The 17,520-nt window shown below is 36.2% G+C and overlaps 1 protein-coding gene across 1 annotated transcript in view; it reads left to right on the plus strand.

The window, feature by feature from the left end:
* The window catches only part of dapk1 (death-associated protein kinase 1), a 63,902-nt gene that overhangs the window by 38,579 nt on the left and 7,803 nt on the right, over positions 1-17,520 (plus strand). The window contains exons 12-21 of the mRNA XM_042724579.1: positions 2,335-2,454; positions 3,713-3,811; positions 4,322-4,420; positions 5,120-5,218; positions 7,098-7,295; positions 7,510-7,707; positions 9,390-9,488; positions 14,229-14,306; positions 15,315-15,531; positions 17,032-17,217. Coding sequence (XP_042580513.1) covers positions 2,335-2,454; positions 3,713-3,811; positions 4,322-4,420; positions 5,120-5,218; positions 7,098-7,295; positions 7,510-7,707; positions 9,390-9,488; positions 14,229-14,306; positions 15,315-15,531; positions 17,032-17,217 — 1,393 coding nt within the window. The remainder of the gene's footprint in view (positions 1-2,334; positions 2,455-3,712; positions 3,812-4,321; positions 4,421-5,119; positions 5,219-7,097; positions 7,296-7,509; positions 7,708-9,389; positions 9,489-14,228; positions 14,307-15,314; positions 15,532-17,031; positions 17,218-17,520) is intronic.

Here is a 17,520-nt window from a genome sequence, read left to right on the forward strand (position 1 = left end):
TTTGCATGGTGTTTATACTGGCCAGATATTTGCTTAGTGATGTGTGATAAGCCTGGAGAGTGAAGGGTTATTGCCGTTGTGCTACATAAATTGTTATCTAAACTTTACAGCTTACTATCTCTCTTTTTACCTGTAGCTTACACGTCACACATTGCCATAAAAGAAATGTTTTTACCTCACCTGAAGTGATCATTTAACTTCAAATGTATTTTTAATATTACTTTGCATTATGATAATACTGTAACTTTAAGAAATATTTCAGCCTTTATAGTGCACTTAAATCTGTGAGAAATTTGGGGTTTCTGTGTGTGAACAGAAAATGGGTGTGTTTCATACAGGAAGGGTGTCAGCAACAGTAATCAAGATGTGACTTCCTTTTTCATTCTAAAAATCCATCTATACATTACCATTCAAAAGTGTCTTTGTCTGTTTGTTTGTTTGGAAAAAAATAATACTTTTATTCAGGAACAATGCATTAAATTGATCAAAAGTGACAGCAAAGACTTTTAAATGCTGTTCTGTTCTTTTAGAACGTTCTATTCATTAATGAATCATTTGCAACATTGATAATAAAAAATAAATGTTTCTTGAGCAGCAAATCGGCATATTTCTGACGGATGTGACACTGAAGACTGAAGTAGTGGCTGCTGAAAATTCAGCTTTGCCATCAAAGAAATAAATGACACTTTCAGACATTCAGACAGAATAATAATATTTCACAATATTGCTGTTTTATATTGTTTAGTCTTTCAAAAACATTATAATCTTGCTGACCCAAATGTGAATGATTTAAACAAGTGCAAGTTTTTCTTGAAAATTGAGAAAATACCTTGAAATTCTTTTTAAATTCCGTTTTAAATTAATATGGCTGTCAGTACCACATTATATATTGTAAAGTGCATGGTGTTATCATCTGATACCATCGCTGCGTCATGGTCTTTCCACAATATTTGTTTTTTTTTCCAGGGACAGATGAGTTTACACCCAAATCACCTAAAGCTCACATAAAGTGACACAAAGTCACATTGAATTCTTGTTTTACGCTCCATAAGTGGCTGTTTGTGGAGTGTGTTCAGGTGTGTGTTCTGTGTAATTGGATACACTCGTCTAGTTTGAGATGTGTATGTGGGTGTTGTTCCAGTACACTCCTTCATTATACACAAGCACACATACTCTCTTTTTCTCTTTTCTTCCTTCACGGCCAGTCCAGTTTCCCTATAGCTGTGTATTTGAGTGTTTTGTCCCACACGTCTGAAGTGTCAGATGCTGTTAAGAGGTGGTTGGGTCACAGCACACAAAGCAGCGGTCGAGCGGTGAAGACAAAGCGCGGTCTCTGCTCCGCCCCTCGTCTGCATTATTCAATAGGATTAGGACTTCACGCTGTGTATTTGCTGATAAGACCAACTGTAGTACTACTCAGCATAAAAGGATTTGCTCAAAGTGTGACTGTCAAAGGATGCTTGCTGTTGTTTTTCCCTTCTAAAGCTCATTGAATAGTAGCCTAAATACTGTCATGTTGACAGTTTTTTATCTGATTTTTATCACAGTTGTGCTTGTTAATTATTTTTATTCATAAAAAGATCAAATCAGAGCTGTTCAAGAGACATGTTGGAACTGTGTAGCTCACATTGTTAGGTTTAATTCTTACTTGTGATCAGCCTGATCTATGGAAGTATATTATATGTCAAAAAATCTTTACTAAATATGTCCACTAAAAATTCCAAATCTATACAAAAATGAATCATTTAAATAATTTAATCATTAATTTGACCTGAAACCTAAAACTTGAAAGTTGTTCAAAAGTTTGGGGTCAGTAAGGGGATTTTGAAAGATGTTTTTCAGGCTCATCAAGGCTGCATTTATTTGATTAAAAATACAGTAAAAACATTTCTATTGTTAAATGCTATTACAGTTTTGAAAAAAAAAAAAACTTTTCTATTTAATATATTTTAAAATTTCATTTATTCATTTATTGAATTTTCAGCAGCCTTATGATTATCAATGTTGAAAACGGTTTAAATGCATACTATTTTTACATGCTTAATATTCTTAATATTAAAGAAACTTTTGATGCCGTTTTTGTCAAAAGTTATTTGAATAGAATGTTCAGCTTATTTGAAATACAAATCCTTTGTAAGGATATAAAAGTCTTTACTTTCACTTTTGATCAGTATAATGCATTGTTGCAGAATAAATGAAAAAAAAATCATACTGACCCCAAATTTTTGAATGTTAGTGTATCATTCTGATAAATGTAATGTGTACTTGTAGTGTGTGTTTTGGTCTGTTAATCATAAAGGTATTTTTTAATTCATTGATTTTGTTTTTTGACAGGATGAGGAGGACTCATTTGTCATGAAGGCTATAATCCATGCAATCAACGACGACAATGTTCCAGGTCTAAAACACCTGCTTGGATCTCTGACCAGCTATGATATTAATCAACCTAACAAGGTAAAGAGACAAAGCAAGACTCCTAGAGGTGATATGAGGATGGCAAAAAACAGAGAGAGTGACAGTCATGCTTATGGTCTATGCTTGACTTGGTCTCTTTCCAAGTGAATAGTAGTTAACTTGAGTTTACATTGTCGTTTTCAGCAGTGACACTGAGATGTGCAGCGATTGACTGAGAAACAGTCACTGGACCATATCTCATCCCATTTGTGTGAGGCTGTGCTTTGTATAGTCATAGTCACAAGGGGAATTTTGAATAGAATGAAAGAGACTTGAGGATTAAATCTGTAATTACAGTTATTTAACAGTTTTATAATTCATATACATATAATTTAATATAATTTAATCATACACATCATTTGATTTAATAATAACCCAATTTGAAGCAATAACAGAATGTTCTGAGAAGCTTTGTGAAATTATGCTACATGCCTGAACTAAACAAACAGCAGAAGCTCTGAATGAGATGCAAATTCACTCTCTGACAGCAGGAGGCGCCTCTGGAACACCAGATACAGCGTTTCCTTGGTTACCGCCATAAACAAAGCTGCTGCGCTGAAACACTGCTCTAATATGAACAAACATTATACAAAGACGAGATGACGCTCTTCAGTGTCGCTGGCCTGTGCTAACGGGCGTTAACAGACTGCATATTTTCACATAAATGACATTTTGGAAGATGATTGCATTGCAACGCAGTTTGTGCAAGTCCAGAACAGAGTTGCAATAAGGCTCCTTAAGTTCGGCTATCCTACACACACGTGACTGACCGCTCGCTCGCACCAGCAGGAGCAGGAGGGGTCAGTGTTACTTTCTACACTGCACTCAGCCTGAGGGATTCTTTCAGTCTTTGAGAAGACATGGAAAACAGCGCATACCGCAGGAACGGTATAATGGAAAATATTAGTAGTTTTGAAACCGTGACATTTTCTAATCGCGGTATACCATTCTTGAAAAACAATTCAAGTCTTGTGCCTGCAAGAATGTTTAACCAGCCACCGTGGTTGCTCTTCGCCAATTAAAACTACTGTACGAACAATGAAAAATGAATCAGGCTAGTTTGCTAGTTTGAATTGGCATGTTCATGCTGACTCAGAATTATAGGTTTCGCTTTTGAATGCTATGAGAGCTTTTAGTGCCTTGTTATATTCAGTAAAATGATTCCTGTTTTGTGTGTGTGTGTGTGTGTGTGTGTGTGTGTGTGTGTGTGTGTGTGTGTGTGTGTGTGTGTGTGTGTGTGTGTGTGTGCATATTTCAGCATGGAACCCCTCCGCTCCTGATTGCTGCGGGCTGTGGAAACGTCCAGATCATTGATGTGCTAATGAAAAAAGGAGCAGAGATTCAAGCCTTTGATAAGGTGTTGTACTCCATTCCCACAGATAATTAATGTACAAGAAAATAATGTACTATTCAAAAGTTTGTGGTTGGTATGATTTTTGTTTTCATGTCTTATGCTCACCAAAACTAAATTAATGAGTTCAAAATACAGAAAACCTGTAATATTGTAAAATAATATTTAAATTTAAATATTGAAAGGATATAATAGATAAATATATAATATAGTATATAATATTATTTATATATTGTAATAAATATTAATTTAATGTTTTCAAATGTAATTTATTCCTGTGATGGCAAAGCTGAATTTTCAGCAGCAGTTACTGACCTTCATACTATTGATCATTTTAATGTGTCTTTTCTGAATAAAAGTATTAATTTAATTCAAAAAGCTGTATCAACGCCAAACTTAGAGGAAGACACTGAATACGTTTCAACAGTAGATTTAACAGGGTTTAAATGGTAAATTTGGACATGATAGAAACCAAAACAGCTGAAAATGCGTACAACATGTCATTCTTTTCCTCAGACTGGAGCCAACGCTATCTACTACGCCGCCCGACATGGTCATGTGGGGACCTTGAGATTCTTGCATGAAAAGAAGTGCCCTCTGGACATCCAAGATAAGGTGCTTCCATCTCTCTCACTCTCTCACACACACTCAACAATCACAACCCCAGGGAGAGGACAGATTTGATTTTTCAAAGGCTTTCCCCATCCGGCACCTTTTTTCCACAAAACCTTTCCTACCGAGTTCACACACCTCTCTACTTCCCATTGGTAATTTGCAGTTGCTATGGTTACTCACTGGCCTGAGGTTTACCGTTGTATGAAAAAATTGTTGACTGCCTCACTAGTCAGTGAATTGCGCTCAGTCAAGCGAATTTGCGAGGTAAAGTGTTGTTGAGTTTGTCGGGAGTGCCATACAGAATCACACTTGGCGTGTCCGCAGCTTCATCATTACAGATGTAGAGCGAGTTCTTTAAACGGCCGCCTCAGCCTGAACTGTTTCCAGGAGGAAGTCCAGCGTAAAGCTGATTTGGGAAGGGTTTTGGCAGTTCTCAGCATACAAAGATCTCTCCTTTGAACTGGTCACATTCTGTTTACGCAAGTCCTTTCAGTTCCTTTAATGAAGTTCTTAGCTGCTTCTTGTTCAGCAGTTTTGATAGTTTCCCTGATGTACACACACACACACATGGCATTGCATTTTTTTTTTTCAGATCATCAAAGTGTAATCACATTAATAAAATGCCTGGTCATCACTGAATTATGGGCAGACGTCAGCATGTAATTCATAATGTGAGTCATGTTTGACATTTTGTTCTAGTCTGGAGAAACGGCTCTGCATGTGGCAGCTCGCTATGGTAATGTGGATGTAGTCCAATACCTTTGCAGCATCCATGCCAACCCTGACCTAGTGGACCGGGTAGGTATCAAACACAGACACACACACACAAACTGATCTACACCACACTGGACAATCCAAGCCACTGTGGACTAATATGACACTTAGCAGTGTAGCTGCAGCATCACGCAAAAGTTCAGTTACCATTGTGCAAATGCGATATTAACAGTAATTTATTTTAAAAGATGACCGATTAAAGGCAGGGTAGGTGATTTCTAAAAAAAAAAAAAAAGTTTTTTGTTACGCTGCTTGAAAGTCTTTTCACATCCTGATAGCAATCAGTAACTTAAGTGGTCTAAATAAATTTCTATATTTTTATATTGTCTATGTAAGGCGTAGAACCATAAAATGTTCATCCAATCATATTCCTTGGTTCGAAGGATTATGATTACGATAGGCTGTCCTACCTTACTGTCAGTGTATGTATTTGCATATCTCTGCACACCCTCGTGCAGACATGATACTTCATCACCCACATTTAAAGGGTAGTTACAGATATAAAAAGAGTAGTGTTGGGTTGGTCATGTGACCTTAGTTTTTTCATCAGTAATGAGATGTCTGCCCCCATGAGGCATGTAAATAAAGCTACTCTTATTAGCCTTCTGATATGACTGGAGTCTTCATCTCATGTGAGTCCACATGAAGTACCATTTTTAATGATGAAGAAATTTAATGTATCTTTTTTTTTAAGTATTACTTCATTATTGCACAATTCATAATTATTTTAAAGTACCCCTTTATGGGTAATGAAAAGTTCATATTTTGGTTTTGGGAGTCCCCAACAACAGGTTGACATGCATGCAAGGTCAAAAAACACTTTCATTGAAAAGAACAACAAGTGGGCGGGCAATATGATAATGTTTCATGTAGACGTCAACATAAAACGGCTCGGGGTTCGTTTTAAAAACGACTCGTTTCAATGATTCAGTGTCGACTCTTTCTTTTGTGAGACAATAACTTTATACACGGTGCACTTTCAGATTTAAAACTTTGCAGGATGTTTTCATTCACTTAGAGCTGTGTTACACACTGCATGAAAGGTCATTTTCAAAAATCCATAATGGGGCACTTTAAAGTAGTTTTCAATATACACTGCAGTAGCCAATAAGAGACTTCTTTAAGAAAACCCCACCATCCCCTAAATTTGAATGCTTTCAACTTGACAAAAAGAAAATGTTCTTTTATTAAAGAAAATGCTTAATCTCAGATGTCTTTGATGACAGTGGGAAATGTAAATGTAATAAATGGTTTTGCGAGTGCTGAAGTGACAAGAATGCTGAAAACAAATCATGTTCATGTCTCACTTTATTTGTTCAGCACTATGGGCTCAGATCAGTAACGTTCATAGGCAGATAGTTTCCTGTGCTTTTAGAAATATTGCTTACGGGAGCATCAATCGCCCGCCACTCAAGCAAAAGTGTCACTCTTAAAAACATGCTGTACCTTAAATGAATGAGCCTGAAGCACCACTCCAGAGAAATGCAATAAAGAAAATCATTTTAGGATAATGTGTGCGAGTTAAATTATTACAACAGCAATCAATATTGTGCACAACCAAATTATTATTTAATAGTATTACAGATTCATTTTATAGTGGTTACTTTTGCCATGATCACAGTATTAGGTTACCATCCAACTTTTGCGTTTATTTTAATATCCTGCTCTGAAAGCCAATATTGCAAAAGAAAACCAATATTCACATGCCATCCCAGGAGGCAGACACAGTATGTTTAAAATTGTCACATTCATTGGTGGTGTCAGGGTCACAGGCTAATTAAGAGCAATTCGTCACATGAAATGTCTCTGACACAGACTAATGTTGTTTTGTTAGCTCCATGTGTTCAAGGTTATTTATGAGCTCTTGGTCTGAATGCCAAAGACTGTTTTCATGCCTCCACAGGAGCAGGAGACACCTCTCCACTGTGCAGCCTGGCACGGTTACTCAGCGGTGGCCAGAGCCTTGTGCGAGGCTGGCTGCGATGTGAACGCCCGGAATCGTGAGGGCGAGAGCCCGTTACTCACTGCTTCTGCCCGCGGCTTCAAGGACATTGTGGAGTGTCTGCTGGAGCATGGGGCGGACTTGGACTCTGCTGATAAGGTGAGGACAGACACTTATTAAATATTAACCATTAACAACTGAAGTGGTAGGGTGTTTTATTCTTTGTGTTTTTAATATTAAAACTAATATTACCTTCTTTTGTTTCTTCTGATGCATGCTGTTTTTGTTGTATACATTGATAGCTTGCCATTCAAAATAATTATTGATTACCCTTCACCCTTGATCATGGTTTGTTTGCATCTGTATATTTCAGGACGGTCACATTGCTCTGCATTTAGCTGTGAGGAGATGTCAGATTGAAGTGCTGAAGTGTCTGCTCAGCCATCACTGTTATGTGGACCACCAGGACCGCCACGGCAACACACCCCTTCACATCGCCTGCAAGGACGGCAACATGCCTGTGGTCATGCAGATCTGTGCGGCTAAAGCCAATCTGGATATTCCTAACAAAGTGAGTTTCAAACAGGATGCGTATAACTGTGCTGTATAATATGCTTTTGTTTGACCTCTAAATGTGTGTTTTCATCCAGTAATTTTTTAGTATTATTTATGTTATATTTTTATTCATATTTTGTATTTTTTACCCCCATTTTAATTTTTATTTTAGTTCGATTTTTAATAATTGTGTCATATTCTTTTGTCATTTTTATTAGTATTTTTGTTTTAAAATATTGCTATTTATGAGTATATTTATATTTCAATTTCAATTTTTATTTATTTCCAGTCAGCAATTTTAGTGCTTCAACTCAAACATATTTCAGTTATTTTAGTTTATAGTTTTTTTATCTAATGTTTATATTTTATTTTATTTCAGCTTTATTTCAGTTAACACAAATGTTTTAATAGTTTGTTAATGGGAATAACCCTGATGTTGTCCTATATACCAGTTTTTTTTTTCAACTCTGTTTTTATTAATTTTGTTATAGAACCACCATGAACCCCCATGATACCATTACAGAATACAATTTCTGACCCCAACATTTATCATAAAAACAACACTAAACAAGCACTTAAAGTAAATATAAGATAATAGTATTAAAGAAATAAATTATGAAATAAATGAATGAAACTTTTTTTATATATACAGGTTGAATGATAAAATACTATTAATTAAAAAAAAGAATAATAATAATTTAATGTCTAATTTTAAATTACAGTCATCACAACTTTATCTACCTATTAACAAATTGTACATATTTTTTAAAACCCTCTGCTTTACCTTTAGTTACATATGGTAATTTTTCAAGAGCGAGGTTATAAGTCATCTCTTTGGTCCACTGCGAAAGGAAAGGTCTTTGAATGTTTTTCCATACTAAAGCGATTACATGTTTGATTTGTAACAATCTAAAATCTTTAAGCTTCCACATGTTTGCATTTAAAGCAAACCTTCAGGATATATATGCAGTAAACATAGTTTATGTTCCAACAGTGGCGGCTTGTAGGGGCAGGCAGGGGAGGCACAGCTTCCCCAAAATTTTGGGATGAAAATGGGAGGAGGACGATTTAATGCTAATAAAATTCACATTTTTTTTTTTACGTGTTATGACTAAAAGCAACCAAAAAGCCAATTTTAAGTGGTTAAGCAAATAATAATAATATTAATCGGCAGGGATCCCCAGACCAATACAATAAGTGTGCCTCCTCTATTTTAAAACCCACGAGCCACCACTGGGTTCCAAAGGGATTTTTTTCTCCAGTCATTTCAAAAACCATTATGTACCTTTGTCTTATTCGAGTATTAATGAGTGTGCTTTTTCTTTTCAGTCTTGAATCATCATCCACTCCTTTTTCAGTCCTTAAAATCCCCTCAAGTGACCCATTTACTTGGTTGCAATTTGCTTGAATTTTTTACATACCAGTTATGCATGCTTGTTAATTCTGTGTGAAATTTTTAAATGGCACTTCCATTACAGCTGGAAGACGATTTGAGTTCCTTCTAACTGAGGGCTTTACAGGTCAAGAGGAACTGAATTATATTAATATGAAATTGAATCATAAGCATTCTGCACTGTTACACACTTGAACAATTTTCTGACAAAGGAATTTTTTCCCCTTTTGTTTTCTAGTTAGCACTTGTGATAAATAATTCTCAGAAAGAGTGTTAATAGATGTTTGCTTTCTATTTGTCTGTAGTTTGGGAGAACACCTCTTCACCTGGCAGCTAGTAACGGTGGTCTGGAGGTGGTGCGTCATCTCTGTGTTACAGGAGCCAACACTGAAGCCATCGCTAATGTAAGTTCAGAACCATCAGGGTTTTGATGTGAATAAATAATATATCTTTTGTAGCAGTATTATACGTAAAGATTTATATAAAGTACCAGTAAGATTTAGTTAAATATTTTATTCAGCAAAGATACATTAAACTGATCAAAAGTGACAGTAAAGACATTTGTTACAAATATTTATGTTTTAAATAAATGCTCCTCTTTTGAACTTTCTATTCATCAAAGAATCCTAAAAAAAGTTTCTCTATATAAGGGTCACTCACTATGAATATTTATATATATATAAAAATATATATATATATATATATATATATATATATATATATATATATATATATATATATATATATATATATATATATATATATATATATATATTAGAATATAATATTTTTCTATATAAAATAGTAACATATGTTTCACATGCTCTCCAAAGCTTTTTGTTGTTTAGTTTGGCTGCTGTCTTCTTTTAGAGTTAGATATTGAGGTGTAACACTGAGCCGGTGTCCTACCCTCTTAGCACTTTAATCAAATTGCAGTCTCTTTATCTCTTTAAATAAGTGTTCATTTATCATTTACGACAGCCTAGATTACCATTCTGTCCTTAATCTTTAATCTTTCAGTCAGCTGTGTCTTGCCTCATATAGTGCCTCTCCCACAGAACGTGTTTGGTTCCTATAGGTTTGCGTGATCTTATGTGATTGTCCCTCCTTTGAATGACTGATTTTTAATCCAACTCATTCTGAGTCTTAAAGGGATACTCCACCCCAAAATGAAAATTTTGTTATTAATCACTTACCCACATGTCGTTCCAAACCCGTAAAAGCTTTGTTCGTCTTCTGAACACAATTTAAGATATTTTGGATGAAAACCGGGAGGCCTGTGACTGTCCCAAAGACTGCCAAGTAAATAACAGTGTCAAGGTCCATAAAAGGTATGAAAGTCATCGTCTGCCATCTGACGTGCAATATGGGCTATATGAAATGACGGGAACACTTTTTGTAAGCAAAGAAAACAAAAATAATGACTTTATTCAACAATTCCTTTGTCAACAGTCTCCTCTGTGTCCCTCCATATCACCGTATGCGGCATATGCTCTTCTGTATCATCCACGCCACAAGGATGCACTGTTTCTACGTGTAGTATTCTGACAACGACTTTCATACCTCTAATCCACCTGGTGCGGATGACACAGAAGAGCATACGGTGATATGAAGAGGATATATCTGTCTGATCTTTGTGCATTTCTTTGGTCTGTAATATAAGGATGTACCTTCTCCAGGAAGTTATTAGCCTAGTGCATTAAAATGTTCTTTGCCAGAGTGAAGGTTTTTAATGAAAATGTGCCAGTGGAGAATCATTATTTCAGCAGCGGTGAAGGACAGCATGCCCCAGTGAGCCCCCAACCTACTCATCCTAAACAATGTATGTTTTCAATCAATAACCCCAACATCCCTCCCCTCGGCCGGCCCTTGCTCACACCCCTTGCCTCAATACCATCTCAAAGCGCTCCTCCTCTGTGTTAATATTGTATAGTGGCTGATGCACAATGCATGTTACAGCACACGGGAATTTCGAGAATCCATAATTCATTGCCAGAGGCTTATGGGTCGGCAGCTTGAGAAAGAAAAACATGGCTTTCACATATAGGACACCACTGATTAATGTGGCCTTCACACTTTGTTTTGCTCCTTTTCTCACTGTTCTGTCAGTCTATACGCTGCCATTCAATATGATCTCATATGCTTACCAAGGCTGCATTTATTTGATCAGAAATACAGTAAAAATTGCAATTTTTCTATTTTTATGCTATTTCAATATATTTTAAAAAGTAATCTATTCCTGTTCTGGCAAAGCTACATTTTCATCAGCCTTATTTCCAGTTACATGATTTTTCAGAAATCATTCTAATATTTCTGCTCAAGAAACATTTATTTTATTATTATTTTATTATTATCAGTGTTGAAAACAGTTGTGCTGCTTAATATTTTTGTAAAACTGTCATACATTTTTTTAAGATTATTTGATGAATATAAAGTTCAAAAATGCAGCATTTTGAAATAGAAATCTTTTGTACTTTATAAGTGTCTTTACTGTCCCTTTTATTCAATTTAATGTATTCCTGCTGAATAAAAGTATTAATTTCTTACAAAAAAAAAAAACATACTGACTTAAACAGTGCCCTTATAAACAGTAGTGTATGTGGGTTTCGGTCTATGATTTTCACCTGTTTTATGATAAAATGGGGAAAAAAACATCTAGGAACCAGAATATTTGAGACTTGGGAGGAGCCTCTTTTGACTTGGGCCAGTAACCAATCACATTGCCACTTTATCAACTATGTAGACATGTGCCAGAAACCCATGCACAACACCCAAGCATGATGGTTCACTGTCTGCAATGTCATCTCTTCATATATTTTTCATGTCTCCCTTCCAGTACGCTAATGATAAGCTGCAGTCTCAATGTGTCAAGCAAACACTAGATTTGGTTCCCTCACATAAGGATGCTCCATTCATCCTTGAGATTTTTAGGCATCTTTTGGGAGACAACCATAAATCAATAAAATGAATTCAAGCACATCCTCATGGGGACACATAGCTGAGCTGGAGACGAGCAGACAGACACAAAAAAAGAGTCTGTGAATAAGTAAATGGAGCAGGAGATTTTGCAGTCATATCTCATGAAGTCTTTGTGTTTAATCAAGCCACGTTAGATGAGTGTAATTAGGGTGCAGCAAAGCTTTCCCATCAGTATCATTTTCATCTGTGCTTTAACACCTCTGCTCTGTTCACCACATCCTCTTTCGCTGTCGTCTGAGTGGGGTGTGCGGGGGCTCTCTTTCAGAGGGAGGCTGGTTAATTTGTCCCCGTCGGTTTGAGGAGGAGCACAGCTGTTTCTGGTTGTGTGGTTTGCTTGTGGCCCCAGGTGTTAGGTGTGGGTTTGTGTTGCTGTGTGTGAGATCGTGTACATGTATTCTGAGGTCTTAAGTCATTAATTGTTTTGGTTGAGGTCTGTGACTGTGTTGAGTTTTGGGTAAACAAATTTTTTCAGACAACCAAGACTGCCCTGAGGTTTATGTACAGTTTCAAGGTTTTTCTAATGCTCTCTTTGAGTTTTTTATTTTTTTATTTTTTTTACAGCATTTTTACATGACGTTTCTGTGGAATATACTTCCTTCAGGCTGGCCCTCTCTGATAGTCATTGCCCCTCCACAGCTGGTGTCTCCTAATGCTGATTTCACAATCACATGAGCTGCCCTCACAGCCTCCTGGGACGTTCCTATGTGCGTCATTTTGGTTGTAATAAAATGAACACAGATTTGTATTTCTTTTTTTTTTACTTCCAGACAAAGACAAAAAGCTTTTATAGAGCTTGTGAAACAAGACAGCACAGGAGGTGCATTAGTTGTGTAATTGATGCTTTCATTATGTATTTTATCATTCCGGTGCTACCAAGTAAAATGATGAGAATTGTAGATTGGTTGGTTCTCATTAACTGCCTTAAATTAGTACCATTTTCCAGGGGGGTTACTAGATATAAATTACATCTGGGGTTTAGCCCATTAGTGCCGTATTATGTATGCAAAGCTTCCAGGTTTCAATTTATTAGGATTTTTAATTTGAGGACTAATACTGATATGTGTGTGTGTGTGTGTGTGTGTGTGTGTGTGTGTGTGTGTGTGTGTGTGTGTGTGTATATATTTTTTTTTTCCAAGGCACAATCAATTGACAAACATGACACTAAAGACATTGATTGTGTTGAAAAAGATTTATATTTCAAATAGATGCTGTTCTTTTTAACTTTGTATTTATCAAAGAATCTTAAAGAAAATGTAACATGGTTTCCACAAAAATATTAAGCAGTTAAACTGTTAACATCATTGATAATAATAATAAGAAATGTTTTTAGAGCACCAGCATATTAGAATTTTTTAAGCATCATTTGACAGTGAAGACTGGAGTAGTGGTTGCTGAAATTCAGCTTTGTCATCACTGGTATTAATTACATTTTAAAATATATGAAAACACTTGAAGTTAGAAAATAACACCAATTTTGGGTCAGTGGATATATATTTAGAGCCAGGCTATATTTTATTCCGTGGTGTAATTGACATCACCTGAACTGTATGGCGCTAAATAGGCTTCTAGCAGCTGAAGAGACTTTTTCCATGGGCGGGCAGACAGATCGCAGCAGAAGTGAGAAGTGGTGGGTGAACCGTTGAAGGAAAATATTACCTACTATATCACAACTCTTTTTCAGTAAGAGCCACAGTCAGGCAGAACGAAATCACATGCAATCCCATGGAACTGTTGCAAATGAGTGAATGACTGTGTGCCAGGAAGCCACACTTGTTCTGACTTATAATTTTTTGGACTGATAATTTCATTTTTTACACCCATTTCATATATACAATCATCCGATATGTCTTGAAGGCAGCATTGCACCTGTCAGCCATAATCATCACTGTACCCGCTGTAATGTACTGTGAGTCACGCTGTTGAGCTGTTAGATGATATTCTCTCTCTTCTTTCTTTCTCACTTTTTCTTGTTAGCTTCTCACTTTCTCTTTTACACCCTACCCTGCAAACACACACTCTCTCTGTATCTTTCAGAGCTTTATTAGTGCGGTGGTCTGGTAATACTTTACTCCTTCATCTGTGTCACTGGACGCTGACGGGCCGTGCATTGCCTGTTAATGTTCTGTGCACTGCAGTTTATCCATCACTGTCATTGTCTCTCACAGGATGGGAAGACAGCGGAGGATCTTGCGATTGCAGAGCAGCAGGAGCATGTAGCAGTGCTGCTGGCCAAGCTGAAAAAGGTGCGAGTCTTTGTTTATTATTCATCTCACTGAGACTCAAGAGACATTCATTTGCATTACATGAATGCTTTGTGAAGGCTTATGAGATCCTTGTTGTATTTTATATGACACCTGCAAGAGATGACAGTTTTACTCAATTATGACTCTTATCCCATTGAAATGTATGCTGATTTTGATATTTTTGAAATAAATATTTGACTTAGAACATATTTTAACCCATTGGTCTGCTATTAGTGATTCTGGGTAACCGTCACTGCTCCAAAATCCAACTCCATGTAGATATCAAAGTTTGTAAGATGTTGTGAAATCCGCATGGGGAAATGCATTCAGAACTAAAAGTGGATAGGCATTGTTGCACTGTATAGTGTCATGTTCTTAATATGTTTTATTGGATATGTACTGTGGTATTCTTAAAGTACCATGGAATATAACATGGTAAATATGATGGTTCAATAATCAGTACATTGGTATTTATTATAACTGAAGCTTGCAGCCTCTCAAACATGGCATCCTATCTGCCAATTAATCCACTAAAATCACAGATGGTGTTTTGAAGCTCTTGTGTAGTCCTTTGATGTGACGAAAACATTTTCAAGGTTACTAAAAATAGATTTTCCATATTCTAAGATATTTCACATCTAATTTGACCTTCAGTCTACATCTTTTTTTTTTTCTTTAAGTCTTTGGTCACTCAGATTTGATGTAATGCTCAGATGTACAGTTTATCTTTTAACCACAGACTTGACTTTAGATTTTGGAAGTCTTTTATTTGATGGTCACATACATGATTTAATATATGGCATTTACCGTCTTGCATTTTGCTTCAAAAAGTGGATTATGCTCAGTTGGCGGGCTCTGAATACTAGCTATTAAGAGCCTATTAATTACACTCATTAGGATGCACTGAGCATTCTCAGACACATTAACATTATGTCATTGCTCCATATGTCATATTGTAATGCCACTGGATTGTGTTCATTTACATACCCTTTGTGACTGGTCTTACAGGACAACCATAAGAGCATTTACATCCAGCAGCTGCGGCCTACACAGACCCTCCAACCTCGCATCAAACTCAAGCTGTTCGGCCACTCGGGAGCAGGGAAGAGCACTTTGGTGGAGTCTTTGAAGTGTGGCATCTTGCGGAGTTTCTTCAGGAGGAGGAGGACCAGGTTGACCAACCCTGTCCGGCACCCAGCCTCACCTGTCACCTCCAAACCTGCAGGTAGGGTGATGTGTTTTCCTTCTTTATCTATAGAAAAAACTGAAAATTTAAGGAATTGCTCTTTTTTTAAAATGTAGATGAGTTTGTTTCTTCATCAGAATGTATTGGGAGAAATTTAGTATTCAATTACTTGCTCACCAATAGATCCTCTGCAGTGAATGGGTGCCGTCAGAATGAGACCCCAAACTGCTGATACAAAAAAAAAAGTAATCCACAATGCCATTCCAGTCCATTAATTAGCATCTTATGAAGTGAAAAGTTTGTTTGTTAGAAACAAATCTATCAAGGCGTTTTACCTTTAAATCATCATATCTGACCAATATACCAGTCCATAATCCATAATAATGCTTTCTCCAGTTTCTCCTCTCGCATCAAAATCCACCAACATATTTGGACTGTTTTCACTTGTAAATAATGCTTGAGCTATGCATATTTCTCTCCTGATTCAGCCAAGATGACTTGTTCATTGGAGAAAGCAATGGTTTTAAGTTAAAAACAGATTTATTACAAACATGCAGCTTTTCACTTCAAGAAGATGTTAATTGATGGGTGGGAGTCGTGTGGATTACTTTTGTATTATTTTGATGTTTTTATCAACTGTTTGGACTCTCATTCTGACGGCACCCATTCACTGCAGCGGATCCATTGGTGAGCAAGTGATGTAATTCAAAAAGAAACGAATCTTGGATGGCCTGAGGGTGAGGTGAGGACATTTTCATTTTGGGTGATCTATTCCTTTTGGAGTACAGAGCTTTTTCTGGTCCAACTTTGTTCACTTTCCTCACTCATTCCGGGATTAACACACATCATAGTGCAATTCTTGGAAGGTGCAATTACATCAATGTAATGCATTAGACATGAAGCAAACTTTTTTATTCTCACAATTACTGTAACTGCCAAATTGAGGAAGTCGTTTCTAGGTTTCTATGAGAAAAGTTTTTAGAAAGAACCAAAGTTCAGTGGAAAGCGTTGACTGTGCGAGACATATGCAGCACTGTGTGACTAACACGTTTGCAAGGTATAAAAAAAAGAGTACTTCTGTGGTTTTTATCAGGAGTTTGGTTTTTTCCAGCTGAGCTATTTTAATTATGTATATATGTGGTGATACTGGCTCATCTCTTGTGGAGGTTTTTTTTTTTTTTTTTTTTTTTACATACAATCTTTGTCCATTACCAGTCCATATCTTTATCCACAAGGGAACAGTTTTTTTGTGTTGTTTTGTTTTTTTGTAATCTCAAAATATATATCAGAAAAAGGGATTTAACACTGGGAAAGCTGGAATCAGGCCTTTAGGAAAGAGCTCCCCCATGTGGTGGGTTTCCACATTTTTAGAACATTTCATTACATTTTATAAATCCTCAAATAATATACATAATTTATCTTTTAGCTTCAAACATAGCCTTATTGTATACATTGTTATCTATTATAAGAAGTCAATTCCATCTAGTTTACAGTCTGTCTTTCATTTTGCTTCCCTGTTTGTGTGTTGTGTGCCTGTAGTGTCTGTCAGCATCTCTAACCTGTACCCAGGCTGTGAGAATGTCAGTGTGCGTAGCCGCAGTATGATGTTTGAGCCCAGTTTGACTAAAGGAGTGCTGGAGGTCTTTAGTCCTGTCCATAACGCTCTCTCCACGGCTGACGACACCGCCACCAAAGCCATCGACATCCAGACCGCCAATGTCAATGGTAAAAGTCGTTTATGAGAAATATTAAATAAGTCTCACCAAAAATACATTAAAAATAGTTATACTATGCAATATTAATACCATTTGATTTGTATTTTAATATATTTCAAAATGTAATGTATTCATGTGAACTCAAAGCTGAATTTTTAGTAGCCATTACTCTTCAGTGTCACATGATCTTTTAAAAATCATTCCAATATAATTTTTTTTATGCTCAAGAATAATAAAAAATAATAATAATATTTTTGTGGAAACTATAATTTTTTTATGTATAGATAAACGTTTGTAACGTTATAAATGCATT

This window comes from Cyprinus carpio, chromosome B5 (genome assembly GCF_018340385.1).
Source record: "Cyprinus carpio isolate SPL01 chromosome B5, ASM1834038v1, whole genome shotgun sequence".
Taxonomy (NCBI): Eukaryota; Metazoa; Chordata; class Actinopteri; order Cypriniformes; family Cyprinidae; genus Cyprinus; species Cyprinus carpio.